At 47.6% G+C, this 11903-nt stretch overlaps 5 protein-coding genes across 5 annotated transcripts; 2 read left to right on the forward strand and 3 right to left on the reverse strand.

The window, feature by feature from the left end:
• Nucleotides 1-200: 200 nt before the first annotated feature.
• On the forward strand, nucleotides 201-1756 carry RhiXN_12301 (Cys/Met metabolism PLP-dependent enzyme; the record flags this gene model as incomplete). Its single annotated transcript, XM_043332116.1, has 5 exons — nucleotides 201-335; nucleotides 398-588; nucleotides 640-748; nucleotides 812-1504; nucleotides 1580-1756. The coding sequence occupies 5 exons, from the start codon at nucleotides 201-203 to the stop codon at nucleotides 1754-1756; spliced, it is 1305 nt and encodes a 434-aa protein (XP_043186877.1).
• A 1195-nt stretch (nucleotides 1757-2951) lies between these two features.
• RhiXN_12302 (Ras-related protein Rab-4B) lies at nucleotides 2952-4017 on the reverse strand (the record flags this gene model as incomplete). Its single annotated transcript, XM_043332117.1, has 7 exons — nucleotides 2952-3134; nucleotides 3169-3284; nucleotides 3335-3489; nucleotides 3554-3731; nucleotides 3788-3841; nucleotides 3891-3917; nucleotides 3966-4017. The coding sequence occupies 7 exons, from the start codon at nucleotides 4015-4017 to the stop codon at nucleotides 2952-2954; spliced, it is 765 nt and encodes a 254-aa protein (XP_043186878.1).
• Nucleotides 4018-4648: 631 nt separating this feature from the next.
• Nucleotides 4649-6166, reverse strand: RhiXN_12303 (RNA-directed DNA polymerase from transposon BS; the record flags this gene model as incomplete). The annotated part of the gene is made up of 1 exon (XM_043332118.1): nucleotides 4649-6166. The coding sequence occupies one exon, from the start codon at nucleotides 6164-6166 to the stop codon at nucleotides 4649-4651; it is 1518 nt and encodes a 505-aa protein (XP_043186879.1).
• Nucleotides 6167-6830: 664 nt separating this feature from the next.
• RhiXN_12304 (uncharacterized protein) lies at nucleotides 6831-7874 on the forward strand (the record flags this gene model as incomplete). Its single annotated transcript, XM_043332119.1, has 3 exons — nucleotides 6831-6977; nucleotides 7032-7439; nucleotides 7500-7874. 3 exons carry the CDS (start codon nucleotides 6831-6833, stop codon nucleotides 7872-7874), a joined length of 930 nt encoding a protein of 309 aa, XP_043186880.1.
• A 1040-nt stretch (nucleotides 7875-8914) lies between these two features.
• Nucleotides 8915-10639, reverse strand: RhiXN_12305 (uncharacterized protein; the record flags this gene model as incomplete). The annotated part of the gene is made up of 1 exon (XM_043332120.1): nucleotides 8915-10639. The coding sequence occupies one exon, from the start codon at nucleotides 10637-10639 to the stop codon at nucleotides 8915-8917; it is 1725 nt and encodes a 574-aa protein (XP_043186881.1).
• Between the last annotated feature and the right edge of the window lie 1264 nt (nucleotides 10640-11903).

Here is an 11903-nt window from a genome sequence, read left to right on the forward strand (position 1 = left end):
GGAGAATAATGGTGGGAGATGCATCAATCACGCCATATCGCCTGCAATTGGTAGCTAAGGGAAGCTCCAGGGAATGCCCGAGTCATATTGCAAAATTAACAGAGGACCCAACCACGATATCGATATAAGCTCGGGATCCACACCAGCCATTTGACCGATTCTATTTTCTTGAATCTGAGCCTAAACTTTCTAAGTCAGATATGGCGAACCATAGCGCTGGATTTGACACTCGTGCAGTACATGTTGGTGCAGAATGCGATCCTGGGACAGGTGCAGTTGTTAGTCCTATTTACCTAGCCTCCACGTACAAGCAAGATGGCGTCGGGAAAAATAAGGTAAACAATTGATTTACTCTCTAAAATTTATTCATATAAACCTTTGAATGTCATTATAATAGGGTTACGCATATACTCGTGTAGACAACCCCAATCGGAATCAACTGGAGAAATTGCTCGCCTCCCTTGAATTGGGTGGGGGAAGCGCCATCGCATTCCCTGCAGGATCTTCTGCAACGGCAAACGCTGTACAAGCACTTGGCCAGAACCCTCATATCATATGTATAGATGATGTTTACGGCGGTACATACACGTACGTCTTGAATGTGTAGTACGACCACGTCTGACGAACTGATTTCCTCAGATATCTGACCCGGATCGCCAATGAGGTACAGGGACTCGAAACTACGTTTGTCGATCTAGAAAGAAGTTCTGACGAAGAAATAATAGCATGCTTCCGAGAGAATACCAAGGTATTTGTTCTACATTTCTTCAGAGAAATGTACATTTTGCTCCTTACACTGTGCTTTGATTAGATGGTCTGGCTTGAGCTACCCACGAACCCCTCACTGCGTGTTATCGACATTTCTAGAATTGTCCGGCTTACTCGCGCTCACCCCTCGAACCCTCTTGTACTCATAGACAACACTTTTTTGTCCCCGTTTTATTTATCTCCGTTCCTTCTTGGGGTCGACATTATTCTACACAGCCTAACCAAATATGTCAACGGTCACTCTGACGTTCTGATGGGTGCCCTTGTTTTTCCTGCGGAGCCCAATCACCCACATGCCACAGCGTATGCCAGGCGTGCTCGCTTTCTCCAAGTATTCTCAGGAGCCGTACCAAGTCCTCATGACTGCTGGCTAGCTCACCGTGGGGCAAAAACCATGCATCTTCGGATGCAAGCTCATGGTCGAAATGCTCTCAAAATTGCCACATACCTCCAGTCGATCGCAGGGCCCAACTCAGCTGTAGAGTCTGTTACATATCCTGGCCTAGCCACTCACCCACGCTATGAAGTCGCCCTTAGACAACTCTCTCCCACTGCCAAGGAATACATCGACAACTTGTCTCCCAATGAAACTTCCGAAGGTATCCCATATGGTGGGATGATCACATTCAGGATTAAAGGAGGCATAGATGCGGTAGAGACTTTCTTCAATCATAGCCACTATTTTCCGCTAGCCTTTAGTCTAGGTGGGGTGGAGAGCCTGGGTCAAATACCGGCGGTGATGACTCATAGGGCAAGATATATATATCTTATCATTCGATCAAGGCGCTGACGCCTCATCTTGACTTTCTAGGGCATGCCCGAGGCTCAGCGTCTTTCACTAGGAATTACGCCTAATCTGATCCGCCTAAGTATCGGAATTGAAGATCCAAAAGATCTCATTGCGGACATCAGACAAGCGCTTCAGGCTGCAGTGCCCAGCTTTGTCCCCGATGAGCCAGAACCTGCGAATACAACTCAGGCCATATGACTTCGTCTGGTTATGTATCCTTTCAGCAGCATCATTGGGCAAGTTCTAGGAGATTTGTAGCCAAGTCATATTGTCAAAGCGCTTCCAATTAACTATAGCCAGAGAATAAAGAAGAGTCAGACATTGTAGGTACCGAGTGGTTATGTACAATTCGTTTGAAGTCCCATTAATAAGCAGCGCCATGGAATGGAACCTCGGACGGTTTGAGGTTCGCTAATATTACTGACTATGGGCTTTTTCGGGCTCGAAGGGAAACACTCCAACAGATCCAATCCACTTAGTAGCTCTTCATCCAATATGCGAAAGGTCGGAGCATTACTCCCCTCTTGATTTAACCAGTAAACCAACGACAGTGGTCATTTTGATAACCTGAATAGCAAAACTCACGTTTTGATGTCAACATCTGATTCCTGGATTAAATGAAGGCCTTGGATAATACTTTAGTTAATGTGTGCACGCGGGTCGACTAAATATTTCCCCCAGTTTGATGTAAGACCAGTCTGTCTCAATCTCCCATCGAGATGAACGTCCAATCTGACCAGCATTCAAAAATTAATATACAGACGTCTATTAAACACGCATGGATTAGGATTTAGACTGGAGTTTTTCTGGAGTCATCATCCAGAATATATTTTATAAGTATCCCAGTAGTGATGATTCCCTAAGTCAGGAGGGTGGTTAATGCCGTCCTCACATTTGTTCTCACATATTCACATATGAAACCTTCATTGCATCCACTAAAGCCAGGATAAGAACAGATATCGAACAAAAACGCACGTCATAAATCAATAAGAGGATCTAAGTTTCGAGGAAGTCCTCGAGCGTTGCGGTTGAAAATGTTGGGTGTACGATCAGTGAGCGAGCAGTCTCGATTCCAGAAGTAGGGGGTAAAAATGCGAATGTAATTATGATGTTCAGTGTACGAGAGCGTAGAGATAAGTGGGCATGAATCAAATAACCTATTCAAACGATTGGTTAAACCTATACAGCAAGAACACGCAGAGGACTCACTGGGTATCACACAATCTGGCAGTTAACAGCATTTCCCCCTCCGTTTGGCCGTAACCATGTCTGTCAATTTAAATATTCCCTTTCGACCACGGCCGGAGGAAACGGAACCCATGGAGAACGATAGCCGAGATCCTGAGGCAATGCGCCGGAGCTGGCGGTCTCCGTATGAGACGCCCGAGCCAGCCTAGACGGTAAATTCGTGGGGTAATGATGCAGGGAGGATAATGGAGGTATGATTGGGGGTGAAAGTGATAATCGTTTGATGCGAGATAAAAACAATTAGTCGAATAATGATAATGGATTTGTCGAGTTGATTGCAGGGATATAATTGGTTTATGGTAAATGGCCGCGCGACAATAAATGAGCACTGGTAAATATTGGGTGGGTAAATTCTGACGCACCTTTTCAGGATCCAACTGGCCACCCTCGATGCTCAATAGTATTGCCCTCGCGGCGAGGGCAAACGGCTTCTCGATATTATCACCTGTTAGGCTGGACGTTTCGATAAAATGTACGTCTAACCACTGATCAGTAATCGAATCGCAATTCCTGGGTCAAGCAACTCACCGTTCTCCGATGCCCATTTGCTCGCCTCACTCCACTCGACTTCCCTCTCCTCTTCTCGGTCTGTCTTATTTCCCACCAGTACTGTGACGAGCTGAGAACTCCCAAGCGCTCGTGCATCTGCTAACCAGCGCGATAAATTCAAGAACGATGACCGACTATGAAAAGACCAATCTCATCAGATTCGTGTACACGTTTATCTGGGTTTAGGCTCAAGCGTACCTGGTTATATCGTATACGAGAAGGCAGGCTGCGGCACCCCTATAATAGCTCCTCGTTACTGAACGAAACCGCTCCTGACCAGCCGTGTCCCATAATTGGAGTTTAACTCGTTTCTCGCCGATATTTATTGTTCTGCTAGAGAATTCAACTCCGATGGTATGCTGTGAATGTTCTTTAACTAAAGATAGAGGGGACTAAATAAGTGACTACTCGTTATGCGATGAGGCGACATACACGAATTTTGCGTAAATTGGTGCAAAAGGCAAGACTTCCCACTTCCAGCCTCCCCTACACTACTATTTAGACTCTCTGCCAATGTGCATCAAGTAGGACGTACCAATGACAATAAACTTTAGCAAGAAATCTGTTATCTCGTTAGCTTTAGTACCCACTACATTGTGAAACAACACACCATACGCTTCAACCATTTCTGTTGCAGCCGCTTCATCGTAGGGTTCGGCCATTGTTTTATATGTATGGCCTTGTTTCGGGGCAGCGACACGAGAAAGGGACGATGATGGTGGTGGGATGGTAGAACTAATCACCCCCTTTGCTCCGCATCACGTAAGCGTTAGCCGGCTCGGCGCTTGAGCCGAGGCCACCCTTCATTGGAAACCTGGAGAGGTTAAATAACATTTATGGAAAAAAGCACAACTGCAAGCTTCATGCTTTTCCCTATGATCATGGTGAGAAAGCGACATAAAGATAAAACTCAGAAGATCGAGAAACTTGTATAGGGCCCAATAAGTGTCCCAGAGTGATGAGTCAGATCCCAGCTCTGCAATCCGGGAAAAGCCAGACAATTATAGTGGCGGTGTACTTGGATATAGTTAATCACGTGTCATATTTTTTTTTTTTTTTTAATACACTTCTATTGCGGAGAACAGGAGCTACATGCGAACAAGGCAAACCGCTCGAGATGATACATACAACACCATTACACAACGCATCCCCAGTCAAACCACGCAGTAACGGAACGAGAGAAAAGAGGGCACAGAGAGAGGAAGCGCGAAATAAACGAGAAAAACATAAAAACGGCGCCTGTTGGCGTTGCAGATAGGCAGGGAGGGAAGGTCACTAAGCGGTCCCACGAGGTTAACTATAAAGTCCGATTCCAGAGTGAAGTATGAATTTCGCCACCGCCTCCAGTCCTTTGGTAGAGCCGAAGAGAGTGGAGGGGTTTAGGTCTGGTGCAGCGTTGGTAAGAATTTTACGGCTGTCCTCCGTGAGGGGGCACAGGAATAGGAGGTGGGGGACGCTTTGGATTTGTTCTCCGCACAAGCATTTGGAGGGGCCATCGATGAATGGCATTCGGTCTTTGTATTCGCCAAACCAACCGTGACCCGTCATCACATGAACGAGGCGGGATGAGACTGATCGGGGGAGGCCGGGGGAATTGAAAATGGGGTGGAGTTTGAGAGAGGGGGGTCGGGGAATGTGCTTTCGCACGGTTTCAGAGTGTGTACTATCCGCCCAAATTTTTCCCCATGCCCTGGAGGCCCGTTGGGTGGCTCGGCACTTAGCCCACGTTGTAGTGCGATTGAAGAGCGAAGTGGGGCAGAGGTCGAGGCCCGCGCTAGCTAACCTGTCCGCGCGCTCGTTTCCTTCAATTTTGGAGTGGCCGGGGATCCATTGGACCACGAAGGATCGTCTCGGGTCGTTCGCAAGGAAAGCGTGGACTTCCTTACGGAACAGGGTTGAGGCGTACTGAGCGGGGTGCGGCTCCGCTCGGTTGATGATGCGCACAGCCGCTAAGTTGTCCGAAAAGACGTGAATTTTGTGGATGTTGTGGGACTTGGCGAACCGCACGCATCTTCGTGCTATTAGTGCGAGGGCGAGCATTTCGGCGTCGAAGATGTCTGCGCGGGGCCCAATACCGCCGCTGAACTTGGCAATTTCTGATTTTTTCCATTGGACGCTGTATCTGACTCCGACCTTGCGAACCCCTGACCGAACTTCTTTCGAACCATCCGAGAAGCCAATCAGAGTGCCTTCGTGCGCGAGTGCGTCGATCAGGCGATTGGCGTTCTCGGCGGTCTTTGCACGGCGGGTTTTCGAGGAGCCACCGGGGGGGAACGCACATATCAGTCTGCCGGGGAACGGGTTATCGGGGCACCATGGGGGTTTGAGGTAGGGGGTTTGGAATTCGGCTTCTGGATGGGAGAGTGCTGCGAGTCGGGTGATGGGGGATGGCGTTGTTGTCGTATGACGTTTGGGCACAGGGGAGAGCGGTAAGGATGGGTCGTGTGAGTCCCAAGATGGGGGGAGACGACGGCTGATTTCGGCGAGTTTGGGGAGAGCTCTGAGTTTGGCGGCCGCGTTGGTGTTGAGTCTGTGGAGGTGGACATGGATGGGTGGGATGGACGCGAGGTGGTGGAGAGCGGCGGTGGGGGTTGTTTTGAAGGCACCTGTTAGCCACCGAATCCCCACATTTTGTGCCTTCTGGATTGGGTCGGATAGGGACTTTTGGTGGTTGCCGTGGAACCACAGGAGCGAGCCATATGTGAGGATCGGTCGCACGCACGAGATGTAAAGGATGCGTGCGTGCCGCATTGTCATGCCCTTGACTGTATCGGCAAGCATTCGAAGGCCAGCCAGGACTTCACGTGTCATATTTGTCTCACCTTTTAACCACGAGTCCCCCAAGAGTATTCATGCCTTCCTGTTGCCGTAGATCAGTTGAGCAACTCATCAGGACGCATTAATTTAACAAGCTTTATCCGCTCGAGAACTCTCGTCAACCCGTATCTTCGAAACCTCGCCACTCGAAACCACTTGCGATGTGATTCTGTGGCCTCATTTCAACGATTGTCCATCAACATTTCTTAAGGTTCAACGTACGTTGATCTCAAGCGCAGGCATCTCAAAATAGTCAAGCTTGACAGATAGGGCCTCGTCGCTCACCGACATATTGCTGTGGATAACCCCACAGATATCTCATTCGTACGGGAGTCCCTAACAGCTTATATGTCAGTCGCAGCGCTAAGTGCTTTACTATGATGGTTCTCGACTTCCATGGTATTTCTTTTATTTGCACCGCATGACTTATCTGACCCGAGTTATCCGTATGAATTTTAAGCTATGGTCGATCTCCGCACGTGTCGACTTTGACTCTCACTTCACGTTCCTGATTAGGAAGCCGGGAGACCCAAATTACGAAAAGGAAGACTATGTTCAGCACGGATTTCTATTCCGCTGATCAGGAAACGACAAACCTTTCAGTCTCGCTTGGAATAAGAACACAAATCCATCGACTGGCAGACTCCCAGCTCCCGGGATGGTTCGCCTCTTGGATATCATATTTGTACCTTCTGCAGCAGCATCGAATATCGGTACTACTGTTTCTACGACCTCGTCTGAGGATCCTACAGTGTTGACTCCGCCAATTCCTCCTGCACAGCTTAACCGCGAGTTCGTGGTATCGGTGCGTATATAACCTGTTTTACTTTCCGACTCCCTGATATAGTGAATCAAATAGCTAAAACAAGGTGACCCCACAGGCGCGAGTATTCATATCTCTGGTCCATACTTGGGATTCTCCATCGGCTTATCCGTCTCAGATCGAGTCATCGGGAAAAACTCTTCTGTTCTAGCGGTACCGTTCTTGAACCATATTGTCAACGTTGCCAACCACGCTGGTGCCGTTCGTGTTCGGGTAGGCGGAAATGGTGCGCAGATCTCATCATGGTTTGTGATTACCAAAGTCTTAAAATCCAACAGACTAAGAAAGAACAATCCTGCGTCCGGGGGGACTGCCAGGAGGCGAGATATTGATCGAATCACAGCAGGGACCCACTACTACGCGGCTTCCCGCGTAGCATTCGCACTCGACTTCGTTAAAATGCTCGGCAACCTTTCAAGTTTGGTCAAAACAGAGTTTTATCTGGTACGCTATTCCGAGTGACTCGCAGCCGACATGTGCTTAGTGGGAACTGTACCTCGACAGGGACTAGACTTTGCGAACATAACCGACACGTCAAACCAGGTGGCTTTCGCTGCAATGACAGAAGAGGTCCTAGGCTCCAACTTGCATGACATCTCACCAGGGAACGAACTTGATTTCTACGATCGACCAGGTTATAACAAACGCCCTTCGCCTTATACCTTCCGACAATACATGGACGAATGGGGGAACGTTCCGACTGCATTGGCAACCAACCCCGCATATACGAACCGTAACATCCTCATGGGCCCAAGTACTTGTTGTGAAAGCAGCAAAGGCGAACGCAACCATTTTTTTGTTCACTCTTTGGAGAATCGGCTTAAGGTCCACCGGCATTTCGTTTTCACTGGAGTTGGTCTGTATAGACTTGGAACTTAGGGATATTGACAGCACCACAAACGCACAAAGTGCTTGGTGGATATTATTATTACCTTGGGTCAGCAACACCCAACAGAAGGCTCCAGGATTATGAAATGTTTTAGCGGAAGATGCCCGCAAGCATATATATATATCATGGTACCCGTTTTAGCTGTGACAGATGTGCTCAAGTATGGTATTGCGACAACCGTTGTCAATCGTTGTAAGTTCAGTTTTCGACTCGATTTGATACACTCAATCTTTCTGGTACTCAGCGGCTGGAAGTGTGGTTTCATCGATGGCCCACATCAAGAGGTATGCGGACACAAAGGTGGGAAATGATTTCTTAGGAAATATCTTAATCCGGAGGAACTGTAGCTTTGTCAATACTTCGGTAATTTTATTCATTTGCACACTCAGACCAAGTTCAAGACTTTAAGTGCTTGGCCCCAAATAATTTCGGATGACTCTTATGGAATAATCTGATCGGCCCCAACTCTACGGGACCTGAGATTCCTAGAAGGATCATACTCGAGGTCCTGTAATCACGAGCCCATTCCGGTCGACATTTTTGAGCGCCCCGAATGCATTTTAGTCTTCAGACATGGATCGAAAGCTAGGTGATCCGAAGGTTTGATCCTTACACTATTGCTTTACGTAGCCTGGGCCCTAATATGGGACTATGGGATACGTGTGGGTCGAAAAGGTTGTGATGGGTTATTTTTAAAATAATGCCTTGCCGGATTTGCATCCGGACGGGTTACTGTGCAACCCGAGTAAGGCCAAGTAGAACTACGGATAATACACAGTGATTGTAGCTTCCTAGCAAAATATCCGATTTTTTATTATCTTTATGTATGCACCCAAAGATCACTTTTTATTTGAGTTAAATTGATGCGATTTACAATTTGTGCATATCCAAGTGCAGCCACCCCTCTACATGAACACCACACAAAGCTAGCAACGCTATAGCTACCTGAGAATACTTGTAAACCGGTCTCCATAAGACATCTGTCCAGGCTACGTAAGGATTTCAGAAGCTGGGCCGGCACGTCTCATACTTAATTGACAACAATCACTTTCCATCCATCCCCTTTGGGTTCAATTCCAAGCAGCTCGCGTTTCTCCTGTTCATGTGGCGGAGTTTTAGACACCTCTGTGCTATCGATATTAAACGCCACCATGGCCGTATCCCCGAGAAGTGGATATCGAGATGTCGATTGTAGCCATATAAAGCCCGCCCCGGCGAACGTGAGCGAAAGCTGAAGAGCAAGCCACCCGTAGACTCTGGACCGGGAGATCTTTGCTGTGAGCGTCGAGACCGCTGGTTTATATCCCGTAGTGACCATATATTGATCTGCGGACGCATCGGCCCAGGCGTTCCACGATGCAGAGAACAGCCGAGTGAGAAAAGCGATAGCATAAACTTCAAGATCAAACCTTGGATCAGGAAGAGAGTCTTGTAATGGTGTCATTTGCGTTATGTATCGAGACATCTCATGTGTCGCGAAGCGAACCGGTCCATAGTCTGGCACCAGTTCGATCTCAGTATCGTTCTGCACTGTAGAAAGTGAGCCAACTCGGCAATCACTACAAATTCCGTGGGCCGCAATATAAGATACTTTGGCGTAGGCAAAACAACTAGGGTACTGGATACCACAATAGGAATAAATATCTGCGGTAAAGACTGGTATCGTGGAATTGGCGGGCAGAAACGTATCGAATAAATTGCATTTCCGGGCTTTGGAATTGCTCTGCGTTCCGACGTTGATGAGTATGTACCATGCTGGAGGAGGGGGCGTGGGCGGCCCTATCAGTGTCTCGTTGACAATCAACGCCGCGGCCGCGGTCAAATTCAATTGATCGAGTAATCTGTCGTTATTAATTTGCATGGAATTAAGTAGTCGGAGGCTATTGTTATCAATCTCGGGGAGCCATTCAATTTGAGTAGCAGCAAAGTATGGTAGAAGAACGCTATCAAACGTGCTCCCAATGCCCAGACGAGCTGCGGAGGCAATGACTCGCTTGGAAATGAATGGATCGGGAGCTTGGCTCCAAGCAACGTTGAAGTTTTTGAGGATGGTAGTACCGAGGTTGGCCCCAGCCGCCCTCATATAATTAAATTGCTCGGTTACGTTGAGATCTTGGGGATACCCAGCGAGTGTGAAATCAGGACGATCAGGCAGGTCTATGGTTTTATTACTTGGCAGCCACGATATGGAACCAGTTACTAGGGGGGCGGAAGGTTGAGGCACCAGCGTAAAGACCAGGATGAAACCTAGTAGTAGGTTCAGAGAGCACTGGAAATTGGTCGAGGGGCGAAATACCCCATAACTGACCACCCATTTTATATCCCTGTATTCTATCCCGTGTTTCCCTGCAAGCATGAATATGGTACGCCAGCACAAAGGAGCGGCCCACATGGCAGCAACCCAGCGAAGGATCACGAGGTAAACAGACAGAAGAGTGGTAACTTTGGGTTGCAGCAGGTTATACCCGGGTAATTGTTGAGATTGGGATGTTCGATTGGCCAAATGTACCTCAGGCTGTCGTTCTAAGTAGAATTGGTGACCGTCGAGGTAGCCTAGTAGAGTCGCGACTAGTGCCAGAGAACCTAGGAGGTGGATAGCCAATGGTAGGATCGTGAATAACCAGGCTTTTAATGGGGCATGATCGTGAGTGGGAGGGTCTATGGGAAGCATTGGGCTTGAGTTGTTTGGGTCATGAGACTCCAGTAGCTTTGTAGAAGACTCTGTAGGTTCGACATGCTGCTCGGTTGAGCTCATCTACCGGCATCAAAGTATAAGATGGAGGCCAATTTATAGGTTATGACCATTACCTCTGGAGCCTGGGGTAACGAGGGTAACGGTGAGCAGCTGTCTGCTGGTGCCAAGCTTGGATTTGAAGTCATAATGCTATGTTGGAAGATATAGCTGGCTAGCTGGGTATAGTTTAGAGAGCAGCGGGAGGAGGGAGGTTGACCGTGCCCCAGAGTTGGTTGGCATGCGTCGTGATTGAAGGGTGCAAAACTAAGCGCTGGCGTGGTATGCGTATTTGTTTTGACTCGGCTCGACTATTTTAGGAAGGTACCCCGGTGGAGCATCAGTCACAAAATGAGACAGAGAAAAGGGAACCAGCCAAATTTAGCTTAATGTTTGGTTCAGGATTACCGCATAGCAAAAACCGTGACTCCGCCAGATCCACATGATATGTATGCCATAAAATGCACAAAAATCGTGCAATTCTAACGGTATACTTATGGCAGACACGCATTGCTATTTGGGGGAGAAAATGGGCAATTACCACCCAGTTTTGCTCCAGAAATAATCCACCCTACTAGTACTGTAGGCAAGAAAACACTAGCAAATTGTAATGTAATGGTCTGGTGCTGCTAACTGCTAATTCCCTCCTTGCGTCAGGAAAAACCAGGTGAGCTAATCAGCGCTAATCAGCGCTTATTAGCTTGTTAGATCAATTAGCTACTCCCCCCATCATGATAGACCATAATTAGACACACCTTTTGTAATTAGATTTGCATTGCTGAATTAGATCCTTTGTCAGACAATTGGCATCTAATTGAACCGCGCGGATCCTATCTGAGTTGCAAGCAACAATTAGCTTTGATTGTCCCAAGACACCCCGCACAAAAACTATTTGCTTAACCATACCATTGCCCACACTCTGACTGAGAGACTCATGCCACACAGCTCGATTTATGAAGTTGCAAATACTTTTGGACCCGTGTACATTTCCCTGCATTGCCTTTGTAAATTTGTAGTCATATCTATGTATAATTGTAGAGGAATGCGCAGGCTATCTACAAAGAAATTACAGGCACGTGTGTAGCCGAGGATAAATCTATTGATCATAAGTTTCAACAAGGATAACCATGTGCGTACAATGGTGCTTCAATAGATGTTAGCTTCATTGTGCGGTCGCATATAACTTGGTAATACCACTTACAACTAGGTATGAGCTTAGCTTTAGGTTAGGTTAGGTTAGGTTAGGTTAGGTTAGGTTAGGTTAGGTTAGGTTAGGTTAGTTAGGTTA

The sequence above is a fragment of the Rhizoctonia solani genome, chromosome 15, assembly GCF_016906535.1.
Source record: "Rhizoctonia solani chromosome 15, complete sequence".
In the NCBI taxonomy this organism is placed as follows: domain Eukaryota; kingdom Fungi; phylum Basidiomycota; class Agaricomycetes; order Cantharellales; family Ceratobasidiaceae; genus Rhizoctonia; species Rhizoctonia solani.